Here is a 26,229-nt window from a genome sequence, read left to right as displayed (position 1 = left end):
ACCACAACCCCATGAACCTTGTGGTATGAATGTGGAGGATGACCGTTTAGACCCACTGCTCAAGAGTTCTTGGGTCATGAGAGCTTTCTGCGCCTGTTAAATATTTCCAGTTAAATTGACCATTTTCTTTTTTGGTCTTTCGAGACAGGGTTTCTCTGTGTAGCCCTGACTGTCTAGAACTCACTCTGTAGAACAGGCTGGCCTTGAACTCACTGAGACCCACATGCCCTTGCCTCCCAAGTGATAGGAGTAAAGGCATGTGCCACCACCACTGACAGAGGAGATCATTTCCTATGCACTTGATTGCTGCAAATATAAGTGTAGGTAATATAAGCAGAAACTTACACAGATTCTCTCTATTGCATTGCTTTTAAGTATTTGTTTTATTGTATTTTTAAATAATATTTTTGTTAATTATTTTAGAATTTTGTGTAATTATTTTGATCATATGCAACACCCCAACTTTTCCCTGATCCATCCCTACTTCCCTACCCATTCAACTTCAAGTTTGCTTTAAAAAATAAGTTCAGTGTGTGTGTGTGTGCCCTAACTAGCCTTGAGGGTGATGCCTGCCCTGAAGAATAGTCAACCTAACAGGGGTCTAACTAACTCTCCCTGTCTAAGCATCTCCCAGAGGCCAATAACTACTCAGTTAGAAGTGTGACTTTGGGTCCCTTGTTCCCTTCTCCATGCTATATTTTGTCTAACTTGAACTTGCTTGGATCTGTCTCCTGTAGGCTGTCACGACCATTGTTAGTTTATTTTCAATTCCACAGTATCATCTGATCTTCAAACACTTGCTTCAAACAGTTGCTATGGTCACTGTCATGTAGACAATATGGACTTTGCAGTGCACAAGTAGTGTCGACCTCATTCTGTAGGTTCTCGGATCCTTGACTTCTTGCCAGGCATGGATTTCGCAGTGCGGTGTGATTCTGTTGCCAACTGGTGTTGTTTGAGCCCCGCACCCCACACTGCCAACCATATTTCTCTACTGCAGGGGTGGTGTAATAAAAGAGACAGCATTTGGCTGATAAGACACGGGCTTCCATGTACAAAATATCGGGTTGGCATTGCGACTTCTGGTCTGGTACTTGGTGTGCTATGAGAGCTGTCACGATGGGACTCTTCTGATCCCGTTTGCCCCATTGGATTTTCCTGATGACTGATTGGTAATATGTAGGTTATCTGAGACTTTTCTGTTCAGGGCTCAGTTGTAGTTAGCCAACCCCAGGCACTGGAAGGTGGGTATTTCTTGGCGTCAACATCGTAAATCCCAGAAGGTAGCGTAGGACCAGCTCAGCAGTCTAAACTTGGGTGTAACAGTTGTAGCTGGACATAGCTCATCAGCCTACCCAAATAGTTCAGAAACAGCATAGCAAGAAAAGCTAATCCTTTCTCCTTTCTAATGCCCTCCCCTTTCTCTAGTGAGACACAAATGACATAATTTTGACCCCTAGCAGATAATTATGGTTACTCCCCTGTGTATACTAATATCGTTAGGGGTATCCAGCTTAAGGGCAACTCTGAAACTTTGAATGAGGCAGCCACACTTACAATCAGCACTTACAGTCATCAAGCCAAGAAGGCCATAGTGTACTTGACATTGCTGTGACCGATTCCTGCACAGCTTCTCCAGGATTCGGAAGCAATGTTCCCAGGAAGCTGATACACTTACCTTCTTTTGTATTTAGTCACTGGCTAAATACAGAGTGCGCAGAAGCCCAAGGGTGAACGGCCTTTGCACACTCTGCTCTTCTGCTAGCCTTCTAGCTTCCACTCTTTGGTACCTGTTATTCACTGTGGAGCTCCCACCAGTGCCTCTCCCACGGAAGTACTCCTCATGAGATATGGAGGTCAAGCGTGAAGTGTATGCCAGCTCTTCTCAGGGTGCTTCTCTTACCTGGTTCCTTTACTTGGCCTCCAAACCCTGATATTGGGCAGTAATGAGCACCCTCTCATCTAAGCCTGCAAGGCTACCTTTCCGTTTCAACATTCTGCCTGAAAGAAACATGGATGGGAGGGGGAAACTAGAGGGGAAAAAAATGGAGAGCCTTAGTAGCAGCAAATACATTTCCCAGATCTGTACTAGCTCATCTCTGATATGAAAACAAAAACAAACAAAAAAAACCACTGTTCCCTTGGCCTGAAAACTGCCTTCCAAATTTGTGAGGGTGTTCAGTATTGTGTAAGTGCAGCACCTGAATAGCCAGCTGATACCTCCTACCTGTGGAACGCAGGTTAATGTGGACAGCAGAACTCCCCAGTTTCTAACAGAGGAATGAGTTCCATAATGCCCTGCTTATGGATTGAGAAATAAACTACAGAAGACCCAGCAGTCTGCCCACATTGACAAAGTAGATCTAAGATTAAACTCTAACTCATAGTTCCTCCCTCTTTAGAGGTAGGCTGTACCAAGTGACTAATCTTTCATCATGAATAGCAATTCTCCCTCCTTTCCTCTGTCTTCCTCCCTCCCTCTTTCCCTCCTTCTCTCTGTCTGTCTGTCTGTCTCTATGGCTCTCTGTCTCCCTCTCTCTCCTTCCCTCCCTCCCTCTTTTTTTCTGACTTAGAGGGAAAACACATACTATACAGGAGATATATTTGCATAAAGGTTGAGCTTTAAAGTAAGTGTTTTTATTTAATCATTATTTCTGTAAAAAAATAAAAAAGTCAGACCTCCCCACCACTGGATTTGAAAGGACAGCATTTACCAACGAGGAACAGCCGTGCTTTTGCGCTCAGCCATGGTTTCACGTGAAGAATGAGTTCAGAGGAGAAAATTTTATTTGGAAAGAAACTCAAGAAAGATAATGGTTATAAGGCAGATTTGTTCTGATGTACCTAGCTATTCATATATAAATACAATCAAGAAAATAGTGGTGTGTGTGTATGTGCGTGTGTATGCATGTGTATGTTGTGTGTGTAGCCGATAAAGCCGAGTCTGAAGGCACGGGAGACATGACGCTACTTGTCAGGTATGAGCGAGACAAGACCAGAGGCGCCGGGAAGCTTGACTACTGTGGAGAGCTCCGTTGAGACTTGTCTCTGCCCCATGGCCTGCAGCGTTTATGTAGAAATTGGGGATGCTTTTACCTGTTCCAAAGCCTCACCTGATCAGACTTGCCCAGGTTGGAGTTTGGGAAAAAAAGTGTTTGAAGTAAACAGGAAAATTACTCACGGCAGAGATGTGCTTTACTGGCCTGGCAGAGCTTTGATAGTCTTGCAGATTTTTTTCCTCTTTCTTGTTTCTTTTTTCTTTTCAGTTTTGGGATGAGAGACTGGGGCAGGGGGCCGGGGGGGGGGGGAGAGGTGGGTGGTGATCATTAAGGCGCTTTTGGAGAGCAGTGTTTTGTGCCTGCCCTCTGCTAGTCAGGGAGGGGAAGGCTGCCTTTATCACCTTCATGCTTGTGAGTTTGTCTCTTGTTCTAATAAAGAATAATGCTGGAATTTCCCTTGAGGGATTTTGAAGAAAACAAATGAATGTTTCCACTGCGTGTTCCCATGTGGACGTGTGAGTGAGTGTGAGTGCGTGTGCACGCTTGTGTCTCCACAGGAACTGTTCCTACAGAACAGACCTTCCTAGCCAGGGGGCACAGGTTCCTTGGCTTGTGGGTCACTTTCTTCTAGGTGCTGATTTAGACCATGAACTTGTACATGTGAAAGGAGACAGACTGTTCATCCAATGTGTTCAAACAAAACACTAAAGTAACTAAATGAGAAACAAGTAATAGCCAGTTGTGAAGGCCTTTAAAACAGGTAGACACAGCTAGTGGTCTCTCCCTGGTCCTCTGTTTTAGTAACACCTTAAACTTTTTTTTCTTTCCTGGCATCCCTATTGGAAAGGAATCTGACAGCCAGTAAGATAACCTGAGTGGATGCACTGCCTGCGGTATGTGTATTCTCTGGTGCCCGGACATCATTACTCCAGCAATAGCAAGCCAGTCTGTTCTTCCTGTGTGTGCAATCGCTGACTTACCAGGGCTTCTTGCCTGCACTAGGCAAAGCTGGATTCAGATGGGATGTTCTGCACACGTAGGTTAAGAGAGGTTCAGATCCCTGCTCCTGCCACTGGGTCTGTATTTGAAGTCACCCAGAATGCCTGTCCTTTGGACTGAATAGAGAGCTGTCTATTCCCAAGACTGTTTGTAACACTCAAGAAATTTCGGTCTTCTCCGCCCATTTTCTGCATTGAGTAAATGTCGATTTTGAGAGAAAAGATTATTTTTACTTAAGATTTAAGGCAATGGATCAACCATATATGTATGACTTAGAAAGTTAAAAATCCCCGGTTCTAAGAGTACAAAGGTTCTTTCCACCCATTGGCGGATGCACACAATATTGGGGGAACGCGAGAATCGTCAGCATTTCTTAATGGCCGTTTTTCCGGAAGAGAAGTGAGGTTGCTTGGTGGACACCTGGGACTGTTGTGCAAAATTCCATTTTCCCAGAAATGGGAAAAGTTCTTTTTCCTTGTGATTTCTCGAAATTGTGGCACTGTCAGCCCTGTGCTTCATCCCCCTCCCATGTTCTAGACACTTAGATTTAGGATCGTGCCGATGCCATTCACTCGCCTGCTCTCAGGGTCCCTGTTTCAGAGCGAGCCTCCGTAGGGCTGCCACTTGCCCAGCTGGTGCAGGTAGTCCCCATTGCTCCTAGATGCTCTCTCCTAACTGTCCATCCTCTTGTCAGGCAGGAAGATCTGTCTAACTTATCTCTGATCCCAGCTGGTAGATGGCCCATTGCTGATGATGGCATCCTGACCTCTAAGTCAGTGTTCCTTTCAGGTTCGATCCTGGGTTACTAATGTCAGTACCATTCTGTTTCTAAAATACCTTAGAGTTTTCAAAGCGCACAGAAATATGGCCATGTTGAATCCTTGTAACATCCCTGCTGTGCTGGCAGGCATGTCCCTTATTTCTTAAATAAGGAGTTATGTAACCTATGCATCAGAGCAGGGCCAGGCTCTGCCTGTGTGAGTGTTGTGTCCTTCACAGAGAGCTGGGCTTCTGCTTAAACTGGGTGTCCTGTAGCCAGAGGCAGCATTCCCTGCGGTCGCAGCATGAGCTTTGATTTGCTTTCTCCTCTTACAGTTGGGTCTTTGGATACCTTGATAGGCCCTCTGCCCTACACAACCCCCTTCCCCTCTTCCTTTCTATGTAATAATATTGGTAAGATATTGTAAGTGTTTAACACAAATAATGGGTTTATAGAGTTCCTTAAGGTTTAATTTCCAACATAAAATAGAATTTCTGTACAAGCTAGTGTTGCCAGATTATACAAATAAAATTTCAAAAGTCAAGTCAATTACAGATTTCACACAAATAACAAAAATGTATTTAGCACTAGTGAGCATGCGACTTAACTCAAGCTGGGTGATGCCTTGATTTCTCACAACCTTGTCTAGGCCTTCACCTTTCCTCTTCTCCTTCCTTCTTCCCTTAGCCGTGAGCTTCTTAATGCTTCCTTCTTCTTCCCTGTCCTTCCTCCTTTCCTTTATGTCTTTTCCCCTTTCTCCCTTCTTCCACTCTTCTCTTCCAAATCCAGGCCCTGCTACATTCCCAAAGTTGATCCTAAGCAATCCTCCTGCCGTACACTCTCAGAGAGCTAGGGTGACAGCCGCATGTCCTCATGCCCAACTTAACGTTTCTGAGTTTCTCAGCGTGGGCTAGCTGCTGTTTACCGACTTACTTTATGTTTTTTTTTTCTTATAATTTCTGTAGTATTTCAGGAAATATTCTTCAACTCCGTGGGATAGCCAAGAGAGTTGTGCTGTGCTGTGCTTTTACCTGTTGGAGCTAACTGGAGTGTGAGGTTTATAAAGAATGCAGGCAAAGTGGGCAAGATGAAGCATGTTTCCGTCTTAGATGAGCTGGAAAGCCATAGGAAGTAATGCTATGATAAGCTGGTAGGAGGTGTTGCAGGCAAAGGACAGTGTTTGTGTAAGTCTTTTCCCTGCCCCCCAACGCCCCCCCCCAGCCTTCAGACGCTTACATAAGGCAGGGCCACAGAGTGCCGAATTAATGGCCATGGAAGTAGATGCCTCAAAATTGTCTTAGTTCCTGAGGCTTTATTTAAACAGAGGTGGTGGAGTGAAAGTTGGCTTACAGCAGCAGGCCAGCAAGCCTGGTCTAATGTATTAGGTTACACCTTCTCCTTTTGGCAACAGTAGCCATAGGATCTTGGTATTTGAGCATGCTAGCTTCCTGTGCTTACGGAAATAAAGAAACTCAGCATTTTGCCTATTTGTTGGTGTAATGTCGACAGAAATGCCTATTTCTATTTCTCAGTCAGAAACTTGAGAACAGCCAAAGCGGAAGGAACTTGGAAGTTTCCTAGACTTAGCACTTGAAGGCCTGCTCTCTCTTACCTTGCCCTCCGATGCCTGCTGTCGCCCTCATCTTTAAACCCTGCTTATTTACACCCTGGCGTGTATTTTTTTTTTGAGGTAAAGAATGGAGGATAAAAATGTCAGATTAATGTTAATTGTCAACAACTATTGCTTGGCTTCTTTCATGGGGTTATTTGAAACTCTCTGCTTTTCTCACGTTCTGTCAGAAGGACAGTGTTGGAGGAGGCTCTGCAAGCAGACACGTAGAAATATCAAGTGGAGGCTCTTCCCTCAGCTTTCAAAGTAAAAAAAAGACAATGAAACACAATGCATTGGATGAACCTCCGTGATTAAGTGAGAATGAGCTAGGCTATTCGTCTGTGAGGCACCCTAACTGGCCTACTGTCTTTTCCTTTGTTTCTCTACTTTTTCAATGTTCCAATTCATCCCGTGAACTTATTACCCCAATCAGGGTCGTAACTGGACCTAAGTCAACGTGAATCTCTAGGAATTTGGTTTGGGAATGATTAATGTCACTCAAATACCTGTGCAGCTTTCTGAGGTGGCAGTAACCATGTCCTGAGACTGCTTGGAGTTAGTCGTGCTTTCTCTTAGGGTTGTCCTAAGCCAGGCCTTGTGTGGTCCGTAAGCAGGATATTACCTGGCTAAAGTCATGCAGGGTGACATCCTCTGCTGTGTACTGGGTGACTCAGCATCAGGACCTCGTGGCCAGAAAATGGGGCTGGAACTTAGTTTTTGAAAGTCTAGGCCATTTCTTTGAAGTCTGGAGTCTCAGTTCACCTCACTGGCAAATGAGAGGAAGCAGATGTATTTCAGAGATAGCTGGGACTCCTCTAAACTGAATCTTCTCAAAGCTTCTGCACTGAATGTCTGTTCAGTAAGTGTCAGCTGTGCGTTTTCTGCACACCAAATGTCTCCAGTTGTCTAATCTGTCTGTTGACCCTGTTCCCGGTTTTCAGCATATTGGGGCAAATCTGGGTTTCTATCCTATGTCACTGTAAGCAAAGCATCTATGTCCACCTCTACTGCAGTAGACGTTGGAGTAATCTCCAAACTGTTAAGGACTACATACCACGGTGAGTGGTGGCATGTTCTGTGGACATCAGTTACATGTCATTAGCTTCCAGATTCTTGGTCCTCATCTATTAAATCTTATCTGATGATTTATTTAACTTTCTAATAAAAAGAATAGCCCATGGACACCAGCAAATGGCCACGAGCGTTTCTACAAGAGAAAAAGTGCTGGCGAGTGTGGTAGCCTTTTGTCAGAAACGCCTGGGCTGCTGGGCTGGTACACGGGAAGACAGCTGTAGCTGCCTCCAGGATCAGATGGTTTTCCAGCAACTTCCTATCCAGAAGGATACTGCTCTCATTAGGAACTGGAGATCGAGGACCAGTCTACCATGAGTCATCTGGAGAAAAGAGTGGGTACGCCTATCTAAGCATGGACATGGACAGTGAATTCCACTGTAGTGTCATGGGGAGACAGGGAGGGACAGCTCCAACTTCAAACATGAGGCTTGGTCTTAGTAGGGAGAAGAGACAGCCCTGTGGCCGTATATGACCTGAGTCCCAGGAAGAACTTAATGAGGAAAAGTGGCTTTCTTGATAAACTAAGGTCAGGCAGAGGAAAGAGAAGGAGCAAAGGTTTGGGGGTTATTTGAGGTAGCCCAGGGCATTAGAGGCTGTTGGGAACTTTGAGTCACCCTGAGGGAGAGGAAGGAGAATTTCTCCACCTGAGGGCAAATGGTGGCTAAGAGCAAAGCAATCTGATGGGACCTTTTAATACAGTTCCTCATGTTGTGGTGACCCCTGGCCATTAAATTATTTTGATGGCTACTTCATAACTGTAGTTTTGCTATGTTATAAGTTGTAGTAACTGATATGCAGACTATCAGATAATGCACCCCCAAAGGTATTGTGACCTACAGGTTGAGAACTGTTGTCCTGTTTGAGAAATAGTGAAATTAAGAGAGAGATTGGTATAGAGGGAAAGGGTGGAAAATGAGGGAGGAAGAGAGAGAAAGAGAGAGAGAAGGGGCTATGTGTCTCCATTTCCATAAAGCCCCCCCCTTTTGGTTTTTCGAGACAGGGTTTCTCTGTAGCTTTGGACCCTGTCCTGGAACTAGGTCTGTAGGCCAGGCTGGCCTTGAACTCATAGAGATCTGCCTACCTCTGCCTCCTGAGTGCTGGGATTAAAGGCTTGTGCCACCACTGCCCAACCTTCATCAAACTTTCTTATCTGCCCCTCAACCTTGGAGGGTCAGATAACTTCTTCTGGGAGAGTTACAGACGTGTTTCGCTTGAAATGATTATAGGGTTGGAAATGAGGAGTCGTGGGTTCTAAATTCTAACTTACTCCTTGTGTGAGGTTTTTTCTGGGCATCTCATTCTTGAGGGAATGGCACTGAATATGCCCTGTGGAGGTGAGGGGCGATTGTTCTCTACTCCTCTCCAGGCCAGAGTGGAAGATTCTGACTCTATAGGTGATTCCTGTTTCTCCTCTCCTTCTGCGGTTGTTTTCTTGAGGAAAACTGTTTGCAGGTGTTTGGTTAGAAGTGAGGATCCACTCTACCTGAAACTGCCTCTCTCCAAGTTATTGAAGTGTGCAAGCCTTTCACTCCCGTCACACTGCACACACACCGTTCACTTCTCGCTAGCCTTCTGCTCCTTCAAGCGTGACTTTGGGGAAATATGTGAAAACAAACTAATGTGTATTGGGCAGCTGGAGACAGATGTGTCCCAGAGTCAGCTTTGAGAAGGTGACTGTTACTGTATTCCTGACCTGGTCCTGGTCACAAGGGTGACATTGAGAGTTGAGACTAGATGGAGGCCATTTCACTCTGCAGCGGAGATAAAGTCGCAAAATTACCTATCAAGCGTGTCAAATCCTTCTTAACTGGCTTTCCGAACTCATATCCTTAGGCAAGTAGGAGGCTGGCAGGCTTCACCCCAGCCCCTGCCCAAGGACAGTGCCAATCTGCTTCCCTCCAATCCTAAAAGGGAGCACTGTCTGTCTCCCCATTGCTAGGTGCCGCAGCCAGCCGCAGATTTGGCTGTGACCTCCTGGCAGGTCCCAGGGCTTGCTCCTTACACCGGAACTGCTACTGCAGGATAAGTATCCCGTCTCCCCTGTCCCCCACCTGCCAGGCCGGGTGGACCCGCTGGTTGGTCTTCACAGTAAGTTGCGAGCAGACAGCCCACCTGCTTGATGTCAGCATCTGCGGGTGAGGCCCTGGGAAGAATGTGCCGCTCCCAGCCTCAGCTCAGGTAATTAATCCCCACAACTGACAGGTGGCAACAGGCGGCCCTTTGGCTGGGGCTGTCAGGAAAAGTGCTGGGAGGAAGGTTTTCTTTTCTTTTCTTTTTCTTTTTTTTTTCAAACTATCAAGAACACAATTCGTACATGTCTGGCAGCTAGACGGCCGTGGCAGGAAGAGAGGTGGGGAGGAATGAGTACCTGCCAGGTGGCTGTGGGGCCAGTGTGGGGATCTGCTCCAGCCTGACCTCGCCCGGAGATCCAGGAGATTATGGTGGTCTGAGATCTGCCTAGGAGCTCACTTGCAGGGCATTTCTTCTTCCATGCAGACAGAGTTTTAAGGTCAAACCACCCATCAGGAAGTTGGGGTCCAAAGTGATCTTGCCCATATGCTTCAGGGAGTGGGAAGAAGAGGGCTCTGCGCTCTTGACTTCCTGCACTCAATTCCCGAAACTGGCGGAGGAGAGCAAGGCTAGAGTCACCAGAGAGGAGACCGATTTGCTTCTTGATTGATATTTTGGTTTTTAACCAAACTTCTGAAAATGCCCTTGCCACACACCCCAAATCACATACTCACTGCCCCCTTTTCCTTTGGGGCTGTTTTGCTAGAATTCACCATAGAACATTCATAGCCTTGAGTTCTGCTTAGAATAGACAAAATTAACTTCTTTTGGTTTTTTAAAAGTTTTTTTTTTTAAAAAAATCTATTCCTGGATGTGAATGCTTTAGTGTTTCTCCAGAGAGCTTGTAGAGACAGAATTCCTAGTTTAATATCTGTCAGTTCACACAAACTCTGTGACTGTTACTCAATATATTTTTCTCAGATCAAGTCTACTTGATTCTCTAGGTACAGTTCGTTTATATGTTAGAGGTTGGGATTAATTTTCCAGAACCCCTGATGAAAACTTCGAGCTCGTCATGTATGTCGGCTTCCCTTGTGTCTCTCTCTGCGGCACATTAATCTCTGCGTTCCCACACCACGTGCCGGCTCTTCTCTTTGTCCTTCTGTTCCAACGCTGCATGGGGTTGTGTGATTTCCTCTTCTCTCAATTCCAATTATGACGTCATCACACAATCCTTACCACTGTAATGGTCAATTAACTGTGGTCATTTTCAATAACACACTTTAGAAGAGAAAAAGAAATTGATCGCTGAATGCCTTCAGATAGCACTAAAACACCTGAAGACAGACTTTGAACTTACTGTAATACTAATGACTCATTTGGGATGCATGGATGTGGCTGCTTTTGACACTGGCTCTTTTTCTTGTCATGTTCTTTGAGTTATCTGAGGCACTACAGAACCCATTGTCCCGCTTGCATTTTTTTGAGCTCTCTTCAAAGGGGGACCGTAAATCAGAAGCCCATCTTCCATATCCTCTTCATGAAGGGGAGCTATCTTTCCACTTATTTGTAAATCTGATGATTCTCTTTCTTAATTTGAAACCAACCTGAATCTATTAATCATAGACGGAATAAAATAAGACTAATATATTTATGGATGTGTTTAAGCATGGGTTAGATTTATTCTCCTCTTCTTCACTCCCAGCCTTGTTCTCTGGGTAGGTGATTTGCTCCAAATGTTAATAAAGGAAGAATACATTTTTTTTCTGTACTCCCACACCCCCCCGCCGCCAAGGGTTATGGTATATGTAGTATTGTATTCAAAGAGAACATTAAACTATTTACTTGTAGTAAAATAGCATGGCAGATATATGGTGATCTCAAATTAAGGCATCAGGGTGGCTTTGACATTGCCCATGTAGTTACTGCCCTTCAGAAGGAGTAACATGATGATGTGGGTTATATACTTACTGACTAATCCTTGCAGAGATGTTCATTCCACCCCTATTGAATTTAACACATTGTATTTCTTTTCTGTTCAAAAAATGGAAGAGTTAATTTCTATTTGCTGTCTGTTGTTCTGATGTAGTGGGGAGGGAAGGTCTAGGTTGTGCCTTCAGGAAAGGGAGCTGCTCAGAACATATGCAGGTGTGTGCTGATATTAGCTGGCATTTCTATGCACTAGGGTACCAAATTACCAATCTAGCAGCCAAGAGTGTGTAATATAGTATGTCACCGAGGCAGGTGGTGGCAGTGGGGTCCTCACCACTGGAATGCTTTCCTGGCCCTCCTTTCTGTTTGCAACATATTATTAGCAAAGGAGCTGAATCTGCCCTTGTTTCACCAAATCCCGTGGAATAATTTTATTTGAACATGATATTTGGTTTTGAGCAGGCCTCCTCTCCACATGCCAAACCTGTCCCCCTCTTTCTCAAAACAAAACAAAACTTCAGCCAAGCTTCCTCTTTTATTCGGTCCGGGGTATTGTATAGCAAGAGAGAACTGAGCTCAGCCACTGCTGTCCAGCACTGCTCTTCCAGGCCGCTGGAGAGAGAATTTGTTCATGTTGATATTTGAACTTGAATGATGGTCTACAGGGAATTTGGTTGAGACCTAACATGAAATCATACTCCCCATTCTTGATCAAGAGCTAATGCTTCCTTGGCATGAACAGCAATTAGAAATAAATATGATTATATATGTATCTAGATGCATGTTGGTTTCTACTCTTTTGTTTATTTTCAGAGTCCCAACATTTTATCTCATTTAAAAACCTCATTTTGCATGGGTGCAAACCCGAGGACAGTGTTTCTATGAGATTCATTACCAATTATAGTATATTCAAAGTAGAATAAGCACTGGCAGGCCTGTTCGCACTAGATCCTACATTCGGCCTAACAAACATCATAAACATTCTTAAAATATTGTGCTATTATTTTAAGGAACTTTTCTAATCACTTGTACAGGTCTCAGGCATGAGGTTTGTACATGAGACTCTATTGACCGAATGCCAAAAATTTGTTGTGCAGGAGGCAGTGTGACAGCAGCACTGGCTCAAACCTAGCGACTTACGTTCAATTCCTTAGATTCATTTCAAGGAGGAGGAAGAAAACTGATCCCATAAGGTTGTCTTCTGACTTGTGTATGCATGGGGTGGCACACATGCCAAACCCCATTCCTGGTAGCCATGCATACATCATACACAGACATAAACACAGTAACAGTGATGATGATGAAGAAAGAGGAAGGAGAAGGAGGAGAAGGAGGAGGAGGGGGGAAGGAGAACGGGAAGGGTAAGGAAAAGAAGAAGAAGAAGAAGAAGAAGAAGAAGAAGAAGAAGAAGAAGAAGAAGAAGAAGAAGAAGAAGAAGAGGAGGAGGAGGAGGAGGAGGAGGAGGAGGAAGAGGAGAAGAGGAGAGGAGGAGGGGAGGAGGAGGGGGAAGAAGAGGAAGAGGAAGAAAAAGAAGAGGAGGAGGAGGGGGGAGGGGAAAGAAGAAGAAGGAGGAGGAGGAGGAGAGGGAGGAGAGGGGGACGGGGAAGGGGAGGGGGCAAAGGAGTGGGGAGAAGAAGTTGGATATTCTTACAAGATCATCTCAATGAGTACCCTTATTTTTCCATCTGGATGATTAACTCATGGTCTTGGGGAATCATGTGAGTTGCCTGCGACTTCTCAGGGCGTCATCATATATTTGTGATTTCTTTGAAGAACTCAATTAGTTTTGTCTTTGGAACCCAATTACTTCAAATGTGCTTTCTTCATCTTCCCTCCCACCCCGCTGTTTTCTCTATCACAGTGTTTGGTGGTGTAATTTCACATTAAGACTTTTGTTGGGTGGTGGTGGCACAAGCCTTTGATCCCAGCACTCGTGAGGCAGAGACAAGTGGGTCTCTGTGAGTTTGAGGCCAGCCTGGTCTACAGAGTGAGCTCCAGGACAGCTAGAGCTGTTGTTCCACAGAGACACTCTGTCTTGAAAAAACCAAACCACACCACAAGAAAACTCTCCTTGAGAGCCACATCTGCACCAACTGCCTTACTTGAATATGCAACAAGATCAGTGGACGGCAGCTGACTCAGCCCAGGACCTCGGGCAGTAGGTTATTCAGCAAGCAGTAGACATTTTATGTTCCAGTTACTTTATACTGCAACCTGAAAATGTGCTTATATTTAAAGAAGAAAAGTGCAAGATGAAAATGAATGTCCCCAAACCAAAGCAAATGACAGTGTTCTTGTAGCCTGGCTGAAAATTGATGATGCCTTAAAAATATGACCTCTGGGAAACCTACTAGTTTCTCTTGTCATGTGCTTTCAAAACTGGACGGTTATCCTAATTCATGGTTATCCATCCGAACAGTTCGACCCTGGGCCTCTTCTCTAAAATCAGTGATACTCATGGTCTCATTGAAATTCACACCAAAGTCTGCTTGCCAATCTCCTCTCTGGGCTTCAGCTTCTCCCCTGTAAATCTAGCAGCTAAACCACATGGTCCTGCTAGGTCAGAACTCCCTGAATTGACTTTCTAAGAAAACCTTAGCAAAGTTATCTACAGCTCAAAATGCCTTGAGGTAGAGTGGCTCGATGTCGGAAACAGAATCGTGGGCTGGCCTTAAAGATGCCATGCTGATTTTTTTTTTTTTTTTATGGAAACCCTCTAACTAGAGTATGTGTTGTGAAAGCAGTCCCTTGCGAAAGTGAGGGCATTTGAGTCCACTCCCTAACTGCCTGGATTAGCATCACAACACTTCATGTCTTTCAGATCGAATGGACCTTCATTTTCCTTCTTTTTTTTTCAGAACTTATTTTCAAGTTGTAGAATTATTAGTACCCATGTGTCTTTAAGCCAACTCCTTGATGGGAAAGTGTATTGCTACAAGGCTGAGCCTGACGCAAAGAGTGTGCTTAATACACATTTGCTGAATTAATGAATAAGTTGCATCTCTTTGTGGCTATTTTACATCTGAAAATTAAAGGGAAATGAAGTTTGAACAAAGCGCTCTCTAATATTTCCTCTGGGTCCTGGCATATTGTGTTCTGTGCCTTCTGAAATCACTGATCTGCTACAGTTTTACTGGCTAGTGAGGCTCCTCCTTCCTTTACAGAAGAAAACATAAATTAGGGGGCTAGAGGCTTAGCTCAGTGCAAAGCCCAAGAGGGTTTTAGCCTCAGCACAAAAAATTATACTGAGTTGGTCATTTTAATTGTTACTATGACCAAATATCTGACAGAACCATTTTAAAGAAAGATTAATTCATGGTTTCAGAGGTTTCCCTCCGTCACAATTGGCAGAACACAGAGGAACCTCTCACACTATGGTAGGAACAGGGCACGGCCAGAGCAAGATACAGCCCCCAAGGTTACATCCCCAGTGACCTAATTCTTCCAACACATCCTGCCTTCCACAGTGCCACATGTCCCAGTGGTCTGCTCAAATTTCAAATCCAGCAGTGCACTAAGCCTTCTTTAGGCCAGAGCCTCCTTGTTCTAATGATGCTTAGCAATGTCCTACGAGCAACTGAGGTGTGCCTTACTAATCCAAGCATTTCTCTCTGCCCGGCTCTAGGTATTTCTTAATATACTTCAGTTAGCAATTAAAATTAAGCATCATAATTAAGAAGTATTCTTTGTCTGCTTGTTTTTGGGCAGAGTCCTTGAGTATCCCAGCCTGGCTGAACCTCGCTGTCTACCTGCTTCTCTGAGCTAAGAGTCAGGGATATAGTTGTGTATTGCTTACCTGTTATTCAAAGATAAAAACAGACAGCAAAAGCAAGTGAATTAAGGTGCCCAAGTAGTTATCATCAGTTTAGTATTTTATGTTGCTTCACAATTTTCATTAAATAAATATTGCAGATAAAGTAAAATTTTCCTCTTCTTCCATATCATCTCCTCCTCTTCCTTCCTCCTTTGGACTGTGAACTGAATGAACGATGTTTGCATGTAGGACCGTAGATAGAGTTGTTTGAATAACTGGTGGGTGGGGGGCGGGGGGACAGGGCTGTATTTCCCAGCTGTATTTTAGTCAGCTTTGCTGATATGTTTAATGATGGGTTGACTGTGGATAAGAGAGAGAGAGGAAGGGAGGGAGGGAGGGAGGAGGGTGGGAGAGAAGGAATATAGTCACTGAGAGTAGAAAAGAAAATCTTCACAGTGGGAGTAATCTTAAAGATATTCTTAAAGATACTGAAGAATAAGTTGGCATACAACCTAAGCTATTTCGGCAGGAAGTATCAAGAACCAAAATTAAGGCAGGGGAAAGGAATGAAAATGTGGACAGGTGGGAAAAAAATGTTTGAACTTATAAAGTACAACATTCTTATTTTCCTCATAAGAGAGATGCACAGAGCATCAGGAAATATTATTTAGAATAATGTTTATAAAAACAATGCCAGTTTCTTATTTCTCTCTCTCTCTCTCTCTCTCTCTCTCTCTCTCTCTCTCTCTCTCTCTTAAATCAAGCTGAATGCATGAGCTGGCTTTAGCACAGGGTCCCAGATGTTTTGTGGTCAACCAAGACCTCACTCAGTCAATGGAGTCAGCAACAACTCAGGAAACACTGGGGAAATGGGAGCGGGAGGGATTTTTGTTAATAGTTCTAGCTGAAGAAACTAAACTAACATAAGGTAACACTGGAGTTAACAAAGCAGTCTTGCTGTGAAGGACAAAAGGATCCAGTTGCAGAGCCAGGAAACAGACTTCTGTCTGACAAACAATTATGGGCAACAATTACTGGATTAGAAGTCAAAAGAGCAGATTTAAGTCTGGCCTCTTCTCTTTATCCCGGTGTCTTTATGCAGTCGTGCAACCTTTTACCCAAAGAAAAACATAAAAGCGACACAAACATTGACTCTGACTATTTCTTGGTATATTCTTGGATAATAGTAAAAGCAGGTTCTGGGTCTGTAGGGTAAAATCAAAGTTAACTAAAGAGAACCAATTTAAAGAGTCAAAGAAAATATCTTAGGAATTTGAAACGGGTCTTTAGAAGGTGGTTTCACTAAAAGCCAATAAAATGTAGGCACTATGACGTTAGAGAAAAAAATAATAAAGACAGACCAACAGGCTAAAATGAGAGATGGCTAAAACAGATATAAACGGCATAAGGAATAAAATTTGAAATGAGAAATTATGTTGATATCTGAAATATAATACCACAGAACTCACTGTGGGAAACACAGTAGAGAACATAGAAGACAGGCTCTCTCAATATACAAACCAAAGGAAAAGATGCTCTAATGTCTTGAGATATACAATGAGCTTCAGAATTAAAGAAAATGGAATGGTAGATGTTAATAAGATGTAATGAATAAAACAGAAAACTCATCTTTATTTTGTAAGTTAAAACATGCATGATATATTAAATTAATGATTAGCTTTTTATGGCTCTAGTTTATTTGGATATATATGTACAGGGAAAAAAATCTCAAAAGTTAATGGCAGACCTCTGTGGGCTAGAGAATTACTCTTGGTCAGAAGAAGTAAGACTATATTTGCCATTGACGTGGTTGTCGGTGTGGAAAATTGGAAGCTACTAGGACGAATACGTTAGTAAAGTCCCACACTACATGGTCACCATAGAAAAGTCAGTTATTTAAGAAAAGCAATAATGTCATGTTGTCACAATAAGTTATGTACATAATCATTTGTCCATAGTAGAGAAAACCGGAAATAGTGAAAGGATCCATAGCAGACCCTACTCGTAGATGAGATGGAATTCTGACGTATGCGAAGCCATGCACACTTTTCAGAAGTATCATCCCAGGACACTGTGTAGTCTGTTTGCCCATGTATCTGAAATTCCACAGAGATAAAACTATGGTGCACCGAAAGCAAGCAGACGATTGCTTGGGACCAGGAGCTGGGGAAGGCTAATAACTGGGGTGAAGAGTCTCCGGGAAGAGTTTGAAACTGTCCTCTATCTGGAATGTGCCTGTGATTATGCAACTCTGTACCTTTTCTTTTCAAAAGTTACCAACTTAAAATACTTCAAAACTACAATAGTTTATAGAAAATTATTCAACAATAAAGCTGATTGAAGCAAAACAGACCTACATGCAAAATATTTGTAAAGCACAAATTAGACTTTAGAGTTCAGAAAATCTCAAGGCACAGTCGAAGAACAAATTAGAGGAGATTTTTGGGAAACACTGGATGGGTTCAAATTGCAGTCTTTGATGATGTGAATCTCCAGGGTATATAAAAATATTTATGTAAATCTACTTCCCATTTTTGATATTTGATAAGAGATAAAAGATGTGTCCAAACCTGAGAAGTTATTAATGCATGATAGGTCAAGGAGACTGCATATGAAAATCATATATGAAAATCATAATGTCATCACAGAACTAATTTTCCAATAATGAAGGAAACAGAGTGTTGGGGACTTGACTTTGCAAAGAAGGGCCCTGCCAGGCCTTTCTGGTCCTCCAGTGCCTGTGTTGTAGGCCTGGTCCTTGTACCAGAAGCAACAACATAATGCAGCTTGGCCCTGGTCAGATATTTTGAAATAGTCAAATAGGAAACATTGTCAGCATGGGAGAAAATGTAGAAGTCCCATCCCCGAAGCAGGACAACCCAGGAGTCTCTCAGTTGTCCTGGCTTGATGTAGAGAATGAAAGGGAAGCCAGAGTGTACAAGATGGGGAACAGCACCCTTGAACTGGGGAGACAGACAAATGATGTGTTCAAAGAGTTACATTGAAAAGCTCATATCAGAGGCAAAACAGCTCTCTTGGTGGCTTGGGGTTAAGGTGACATGTTGCTCTTGCAGAGGACCTGCATTTTGGTTCCCAAAAGCTGCATGGTAGCTCACAACCACCTGTAATCACTTCAGGGGACTCAAACCAAGGGCTTCGTCTAATTTCTGCAGGAACCATGCATGAATGTGGTACACATACATACATACAGGTAAAACATACTGAGATCAATAAAATGAAACATGAGGAGACAAGTTCTTATTAGTAGAACGCAGACTGAGAAAAGCTCAGTTGGAAAAGAGCCAGGCTTGGGAAGGGTAAGAAGTGGGCGAGCCAGAATTCAAAGGCCCAGATGGAGTCTTCAACAAGCTGAATTAGAAGGCAATGGCTTGCTTGCCCTTTGCATTCCTCAGAGCCTTACTGGCCAACAGTACTGACCGAAAGTTGAGGTACGGCCTTCCCCCTCACCCAGCGTTTTACTTGCTTTCTTTGTTCAAGTACCACAACCAGTGAAAACTAAAGACGTGCTCTGCATGGAGCTTCATGCTAATGCCCCTGAAGTTTGTGTACATTTGAAGTTCATTCAAAAGAGCCCTACTGCTGCAAATTGGAAGCATGTAAAAGTACAAATTTGTCCCTCCATCAGAGAATGGAAAGACTAGGCGCTGATGATAGTAAAGGGTGAGAATGGGGAGCTGCGCGAGGTCTGCGTAGCCTCAAGTAAGGCCTCACCCACTGTGCTTTCGTTTCCTTATCTAAAATAGAAATGATGGTGATAAGAGGTCCATTATCTGTTATCTGCAATTCTGAATTCAAAGAGTCCTAAAAACCAAGCATTGTTTTCTTTCCATTTTAATTTTCTATGTCTGGGCAACAGTCACGTGTAGGAGGCTTGGAGGTCATTCCCTGGTTGGTGTGAACATGTATGGGTTCGGCAGATGGCTTGGCGCTGGCCATGGAGGGCAGGCCTCATTCCCTGTGGCTGGTGTTCATAATAAATGCATCATGAACTTTCTTCACTTTGTAATACCTAAACAATTACAGATACTGAATCCTCTGGCCCCGGGGGTGTGGATGGGGGGTTCTGATAAGAGGCAGGGGACCTATAATCTCTTCCTCATAGTCTTGTGAGAAGATTTCCCTTTCTAATGACAGTGTTCATTATTTAAAGTCAGAAGCTAGACTGCCCACCTATCTCCCTGAGGATGAATAAGGATCCGTGCTTGATGAAGCCTCAACTTACTCTTTTCTTTTTATGAAACAGTTATTTCCTGTATCCCAGGCTGCCCTCAAACTCCTTGTGTAGTCAAGGATGACATGCGGTTTCTGCGGTGCTAGGGAGTTAAACTAGGCAAGCCCTGTGTCAACCGACTACTCACCCGCGCCTACACTTCTTGGGTCATGTTAGTCTTTGCAGCCTCGTTCATAGTATAGTAATTACAATCCTTCCCTGCTTGCAGAGAGGCCATGGTTGCCTTCAGTTGTTAGCCAACAGACTGACCTTTAGTCACGTGTCCTAAGGCTCCGTTTGTTTTCCAAAATGCGGGGAAGGATTATATAAATATTTCTTGCAACTGAAACACAAATCGTTATGTTGATTTCTTTGGAGCTTTCCATGGAAATGAGTTCTTAATATGCCGTAAAATGACATGTCTGCAAAGTCATCATTTAAGAACACAAAAGCATGGGCTAGAGAGATGGCTCAGTGGTTAAGGTTTCTTTCAGAGAGCCTAGGCCCATATTGCAGCTCACAACTGTTTCTAACTTCAGTTCCAGGGAATTCAATCCTCTTACACAGACACGCGGACAGGCAAAACATTAATGCACATGAAATAAAAGTAAATAAGATTAAGAACACAGGAACAAAAATTATTCATCTACATTTTGTTCAGTATTTTAAAGAAGAATGTTACTTCTGTGGTTGATTTTTGGCATGCTTCCTTTTCTTCAAGCTATGTAAAACCTTTTGACTGTGTTCAACACTTGGCCTGTGGACACGGAGGACTGATTTTGCAATACCACTTTAGCACTAGGAAATTTTAACTGAGAGATTCATGTGCTTGGAAGAAAATGAAGTATTACTTTAATAAATATTCTGTTTCAAAAGGAAGTGATAAAGCAATTTAAGTATGCTTCTTCTCCTTCTCCTTCTCCTCCTCCTTCTTCTTCTTCTTCTCCTTCTCCTCCTCCTTCTTCTTCTTCTTCTCCTTCGTCTCCTTCTCCTTCTTCTTTTTCTTCTTCTTGGTAGGTGTTGTCTCCTTAGTCATAGTCATGGTGGGTCATATCAAAAGGAAGTTCTTTGTTATTCTGGCTGCTCTTCTGTCCTTTCTCCCAGGGAGGAAGATGCTGCCAGGGTAGGTCTGCAACTTTCAGTGTTTACCCTCTGTTTGGATCTGTGTTACTAGGTGCCCACTGTTGGCCTGGATTTCTAGTGCCTAGGTGGTTTTACCTCAGCATTGGAGTCAGTTTGAAGGCAAAGAGGAGGCACTAACCCGGGGAGCTGGGACGATGAATTTTAACATGGAGTTAGGATTAGAAAGAACAATTTTTTTTTTTTCTGAGTCAGAGGTACCTAGAGGAGGCAACGCAGGTAGGACTTTGTTTTCTTAATTTCAGGCTTTTAAATCATAAGTTCTAAGCCAGTTCATCACCAGGGTATGTACTCTCCTTGAAGAAAAATGAGCAGGAAGGAAAAGTCTTCTCATTCGTTACTGCATGGCTGCATGGGCTGCTTCCTATTAGACTGACCATCTGTGTGAGAGGACCAAATGCTACCTGTTGCTTTCTGTGTGTGGTCTCTCTCACTGAAGAACCAGACAATGGGGGGGGGGGGAGGGGGTAGCACTTGTAGATCAGTGTTTTAGCTATGGATCTCAGACATTTTTTCGTGTTTGTCTCTGATAACCTGTGAAGTTGTTCATGGTGTTACTGTGGTTAAGATTTTTATCCTAGAACTTCATACAATGTTTTAACCATATTTGCTCACCCTTCCCCAAGTCCTCCCAGATCTACTCTCTCTTCCTATCCACCCAGCTTCCTGAGCTATTTCTCTCTCCCTTTCAAACCCATGGGGTCCAATTGGAACTCCCAAACACTCGAGTGTGGCGCCTACTCTGGAGTTTGGCCTGCCTATCAGAGGCCACATGCTTAAAGAAAACTCTCCCAGAGGCTGTTAATTACCAATACCTTAGGTCTTTTGAAAAAGTCATATTACCTTTTAAACCCCTGGGAACTTCAATTTCCTCAACCCAAAGATGGGCAAGTGTGTGTTTGGGTGGGGGGAGCCAGGCATTGTGGTATAGGTTCCTATTCCCAGTTCTTGGGAGGCAGAGACAGGCAGATATCTGTGAGTTCCAAGCTAGCCAGTCAGTACTATATAATAAGACCTTGTTTAAAGAAAAAGGAAAAATAACCACATGAGAGAGAGAGAGAGAGAGAGAGAGAGAGAGAGAGAGAGAAACAGAGAAAGCACTAAAGAAATAGCAGTATAAATGCACTATGTTTTGTAAACGAAATTTTATTTAAAGTAGCAAAATTATCACTTTAATTACCTATACTGATTAAATGTAGCTTTCTATTGCAAAGTTACCACATGCCAGGCTTGTGATAGTGAGAGCCTAGCACATGGCTACAGAAATGACTGCGGCTTGCTTGTTCCAACCTGGAGTAACATCTCCTACCGGTTCTCTCTCCCTTCTACCTGTGGGCCCCTCTCCTCTCTAAGCAGTATTCCACGGAACTGAAGAAGCTGTACTGTCAAATTGCAAAGACGTGCCCCATCCAGATCAAGGTGATGACGCCACCCCCACAGGGCGCTGTCATCCGTGCCATGCCTGTCTACAAGAAAGCCGAGCATGTCACTGAGGTCGTGAAACGGTGCCCTAACCATGAACTGAGCCGCGAGTTCAACGAGGGTAAGAACAGTGGGGCCCTGGATTCTGTTCCTGTCCAATCAAGCTCCTTGATGGTAAAGGTGCTGCTTCTGATTTCAGATTAAGAATATTGATAAATAAATTTGTGACTTTCACAGTAATTGAACTACTCACTAATTTACTTGTCCAAATGAGAAAATAGGAACAGATAGCATGATGGTAGTTGTGGCTACCATTTCATTTGACTTAGTTGCTTTTCCCTGAATGATATTTCAAGTTTAGAGAAACTGAAGGCAAGGAAGACCAGAAGAAAGAACGTAAAAGAGCTGATATAATGAACAAATGAAAAAGTAAAAGGAGAAAGAAGAATAAAAATTGAGAAGGGAAACTGTAGGTTAGAAAATAAATAAAGGATGCAAAACAAATGGATAGTGGAAAGAAAGGTTTCCAGGAGGGGTCTTGGGGGCTCCCTTTAGGTTTGGTGCCCATGTGTAATGTATACCCATCTTTGAAGCCCCAAATCTAACCAGAGTGTTATAGAAGAGGTTCACATAGATCTGGCATTATGGTTCCATGAGGGGCAATGAAAGCAAAGAGTGCTGGAAGTAGAAAGGAATCCTCTAAGGGCTGGGAGTGCAGGGGGGCTGGAGGTTAGAACACTTCCACAGAAAACACTGCAAGTGTAAATGTTGGGAGGCAGCTGGAATGTGTGAACATGGGGCGCAGAAAGGATTGCAGAAAAAATTCATGGAAGAAGAAAGAGGCTGAATAAATATTTAGAAGGAGAAAATACAGCCAAATATCCCAGCCCGATTTTTATACAATAATTTCTATTTTTGTCTACATGACTGCATTATCTGTATTTTGTCTCTTGCTTTGTGATTAATAATATACCATAAAAATATCCTACACATGCAGGCTTAATCCTCAATTTACCTAAATGCCAGTGTTCCGTCTAAACAACAATATTTTGGAGGTTTCCTTCATTTTCAACATAATATTGTTGAAATAGCCAGTGTTGCAGAGATTATGTTGATATTCTTAGCTTTTTACTTTTATTGAATAGTTTTTGTAGACTGGAACTTGATACCTCAAAGGTAAAGATTGCTTTATGGTCCCTCTCAGAACACTTTCTTTTGGAACATTGCCAGACATCTCAATTTTATGGCTTTGCTTGGACCTTTTTGTAAAACTCGCTCTTTTTTCTTGTCTCCAACCTGGGACTCTTTCAACGCAGTAAAGCCAAAAAGTTTCTTATCTTTATAACTAAATCCAGGTCTAAAAATGGATAGGAGAAAAAAAATAAAGATCAGCAGTGCTCACCACCTTTCTAGTGTTGGGCTTGCTTTGTTTGAAGCAGGGGGGATCGAACCCAGGGACTTGCAAGTAGGAGACATGTGTTCCTTCACTGAGCTATATGCTCAGCTAATTTCTTCTACTTCTCATTTTGTATTTTGTGCCAGTTAAAGGTTTAGGCTTGTTTATTTGTTTGTTTTCCATTTCCCTAGGAAAATTCTATGCGATGGATGAAATCAGAGGTGTGGCATAGGGTTCTAGGAAAGCTTGGATAGTTAACCTTAAGTTGCAGAACATAGAACCATCCCTAGACATTGATCATCCCAAAACTCTGTGTTGGTGTGAAGTGTTAGGTGTCACCCATGGTAGGCGCCTGCAACAAGGTCAGTCAGTCCTTTATGACACACAGGGTTTCCTTGGTCATTGCTAGCATTCTTTCTATGCTAGCTCATTTCATAGTCTGTATTATTAGGTCTGTAAGCTAACTATTTTGTCTTTTTCTGACTTACAGGACAGATTGCCCCTCCTAGTCACTTGATTCGAGTAGAAGGGAACAGCCATGCCCAGTATGTGGAAGATCCTATCACAGGAAGGCAGAGTGTGCTGGTCCCTTATGAGCCACCCCAGGTAAACAAGCAAAGCAGGGCAGAAGGAATCCCACACATTTGGTAACATGCGGGATCTAGCGTCTATCACTGTGTTCACCCTTGCCACCAAATACTTCCAAAACATTCTTTGAATGTCTCTTGTTCCCATGTCACCCCTTCAAAAATCCTAAACTGGAGAGAAGGCTCAGCCATTAAGAGCACTGGCTGCTTTTCCGAAGGACTTTGGCAAGTTCAGTTTCCAGCTCGTTCCCCACCAAACACACAGGATTCCTTACCTCTGCCTGGAACTCCAGTTCTAGAGAATCAAATGCCCTCTCTGGCGGATGGGGCACCAGACGCACATAGCACAAATACATCACGCAGGCAAAATGCATAAAATAAGAATGAATACATCTCTTTAAAACCGTGGGTGTGCACTGAATTTTCTAGGTCGTAGGGTTCTGCCCATGCTGCCTGCCTCACAGCTGGAGGTTGGTTTTGTAGTCTTAGCTGAATGGCAGGGAACTGATAGTGGATGCAAGCAAACGCTGTGTGTGTGTGTGTGTGTGTGTGTGTGTGTGTGTGTGTGCATGTGTGTGTGTGTTATAGTAGACTGTAAATGAGTGAAGCTACAGTGCATTGTTTAGCTGAAGTTTCCCTGAACAGATGGAACATTTACGAATGTGTGTGTAGAGCAGCACAGAGCAGTGGAAAGCACACAGTAGTAGCTAGATTACAGGGGGAGCAAAGCCAGGAGCTGGGCTTGACTGGCAAGCTCTGGGCCCTTGGGCTTTGACTCACACACTATGTGACTCTGTGGGCTTGACTTGCCTTATGCCTAACTGAGTGATTTAGATGATTCAATTCTGAGGGTGTTTTAGCACGAGGATATCCTTCATGAAGATGTACATTCAAACTTAGGTAATATTATTTATCTTCACAATGAAAATATCCTTGAATTATTGCTGCTATTTGGGGCATTTTTAAAAAAAAAAAAAGCTCTCCTTTCCCAGAGATGTCTGTGTTATAGACTGAAGTGAGTAATTTGAATTAGCTTGCAAAAGAGCAGGGTAGAAGAGCAATGATCCAGTGTAATGAATCCATCTCTTGTTCCAGTGTTAGGAACATTAGTGTGAAGGTCTCTTGAAAGCAAGGCAAAGAGGGCTCTCCATTGCATTATACAATATCCTTTCTGAGACAGAAACCTGCCGCTAGAAACAGAGTTCTTCCAAAAGAGGGCTGAGCTGAGACGCAAAAACATCAATCCACACCATCGTTGGCGCAAGTTGTACACATGTGGACGTACACCTTTCTTTTTCTCCTGCCCAGGTTGGCACCGAGTTCACCACAGTCCTGTACAATTTCATGTGCAACAGCAGCTGTGTCGGAGGAATGAACCGCCGTCCAATTTTAATCATTGTTACTTTGGAAACAAGAGAGTAAGTGCGGTGTGTGGGACTGTCTACCCCACAGTGCAGGAGAATCCTGAGCTCTCTCACCACCTCTGCATGCCGCCCCTACCCCCCCCCACCCCCGGTTTGGCACTTTGTCCTATAAATCCACTGTAAACACTAAAAGATCTGAGAAAGTGGAGGCAGAGAAGGGTGGGTCAGGGAAGGGGGTGGGGCGGGGAGCCAAGGGGCCGTGCAAGTCACTTCAGACCTGAATACTTGACATCTGACTGGAATTGTTTCTGATAGACAGTGTTTGTTTTCATGTGGCCCCCAAGGCATTTACTGGTTTCCTTGAGAAGTCTGAGCTGCCTGAGGCAATTTTATCCTGGGACATCCCCTGGCTTAACTCAAGTTTCCTTCAAAATATGTAGCTAAATACAGCTGTTCAGCTAATGGCTCGGAGGGTCTTTGCAAAGCGAATGGAATGTTCTTTATTTGTTTTGCTGGCGGCATGCACAGGGTTCTGTGTTCTGCCAGGTGCTTTTGGGCGCTTGCTCTGAGCAGCCATGCTGAAGGGCGTGAGGGCCCACGTATGATGGCCAACATCAGGAAGAAGACACATGTAACTTTAACCTGTTGTTCTTCTCTAATTCCTAGTGGGCAAGTTCTGGGCCGACGGTGCTTCGAGGCCCGGATCTGCGCTTGCCCCGGAAGAGACAGGAAAGCCGATGAAGACAGCATCCGAAAACAGCAAGTTTCGGACAGCGCAAAGAACGGTGATGGTACGAAGCGCCGTAAGTAGATGTAGTGGCCAGATGGGGCAGGGTCAAGTCTCCTCCAGATGTGGGACTCCACAAATAAGATTAGAAAGGCTATGTGAGGAAAGCTGTGAGCTTTAGCAGCCAGTGTGACCTGAACTCTCAAAGAAAGTAGGATCGCA

General features: G+C 43.6%; 1 protein-coding gene across 2 annotated transcripts in view; it reads left to right on the top strand.

Moving 5' to 3' along the window:
- Nucleotides 1–26,229, top strand: part of Tp63 (tumor protein p63) — an 86,845-nt gene that overhangs the window by 34,901 nt on the left and 25,715 nt on the right. The window contains exons 3-6 of one of the 2 annotated variants that reach the window (XM_085685373.2): nt 21,868–22,054; nt 23,820–23,935; nt 25,225–25,334; nt 25,947–26,071. In XM_085685373.2, the coding sequence (XP_085541499.1) occupies nt 21,868–22,054; nt 23,820–23,935; nt 25,225–25,334; nt 25,947–26,071 (538 nt within the window). Of the gene's footprint in view, nt 1–21,867; nt 22,055–23,819; nt 23,936–25,224; nt 25,335–25,946; nt 26,084–26,229 lie in introns of both variants that reach the window. The other variant, XM_085685372.2, reaches the window with a different exon arrangement.

This window comes from Myodes glareolus, chromosome 2, assembly GCF_982192425.1.
Source record: "Myodes glareolus chromosome 2, mMyoGla1.1, whole genome shotgun sequence".
NCBI classification, from domain to species: Eukaryota; Metazoa; Chordata; class Mammalia; order Rodentia; family Cricetidae; genus Myodes; species Myodes glareolus.
The sequence above is the reverse complement of the archived record's forward strand: the minus strand, read 5'-3'. Positions and strand labels throughout refer to the sequence as shown.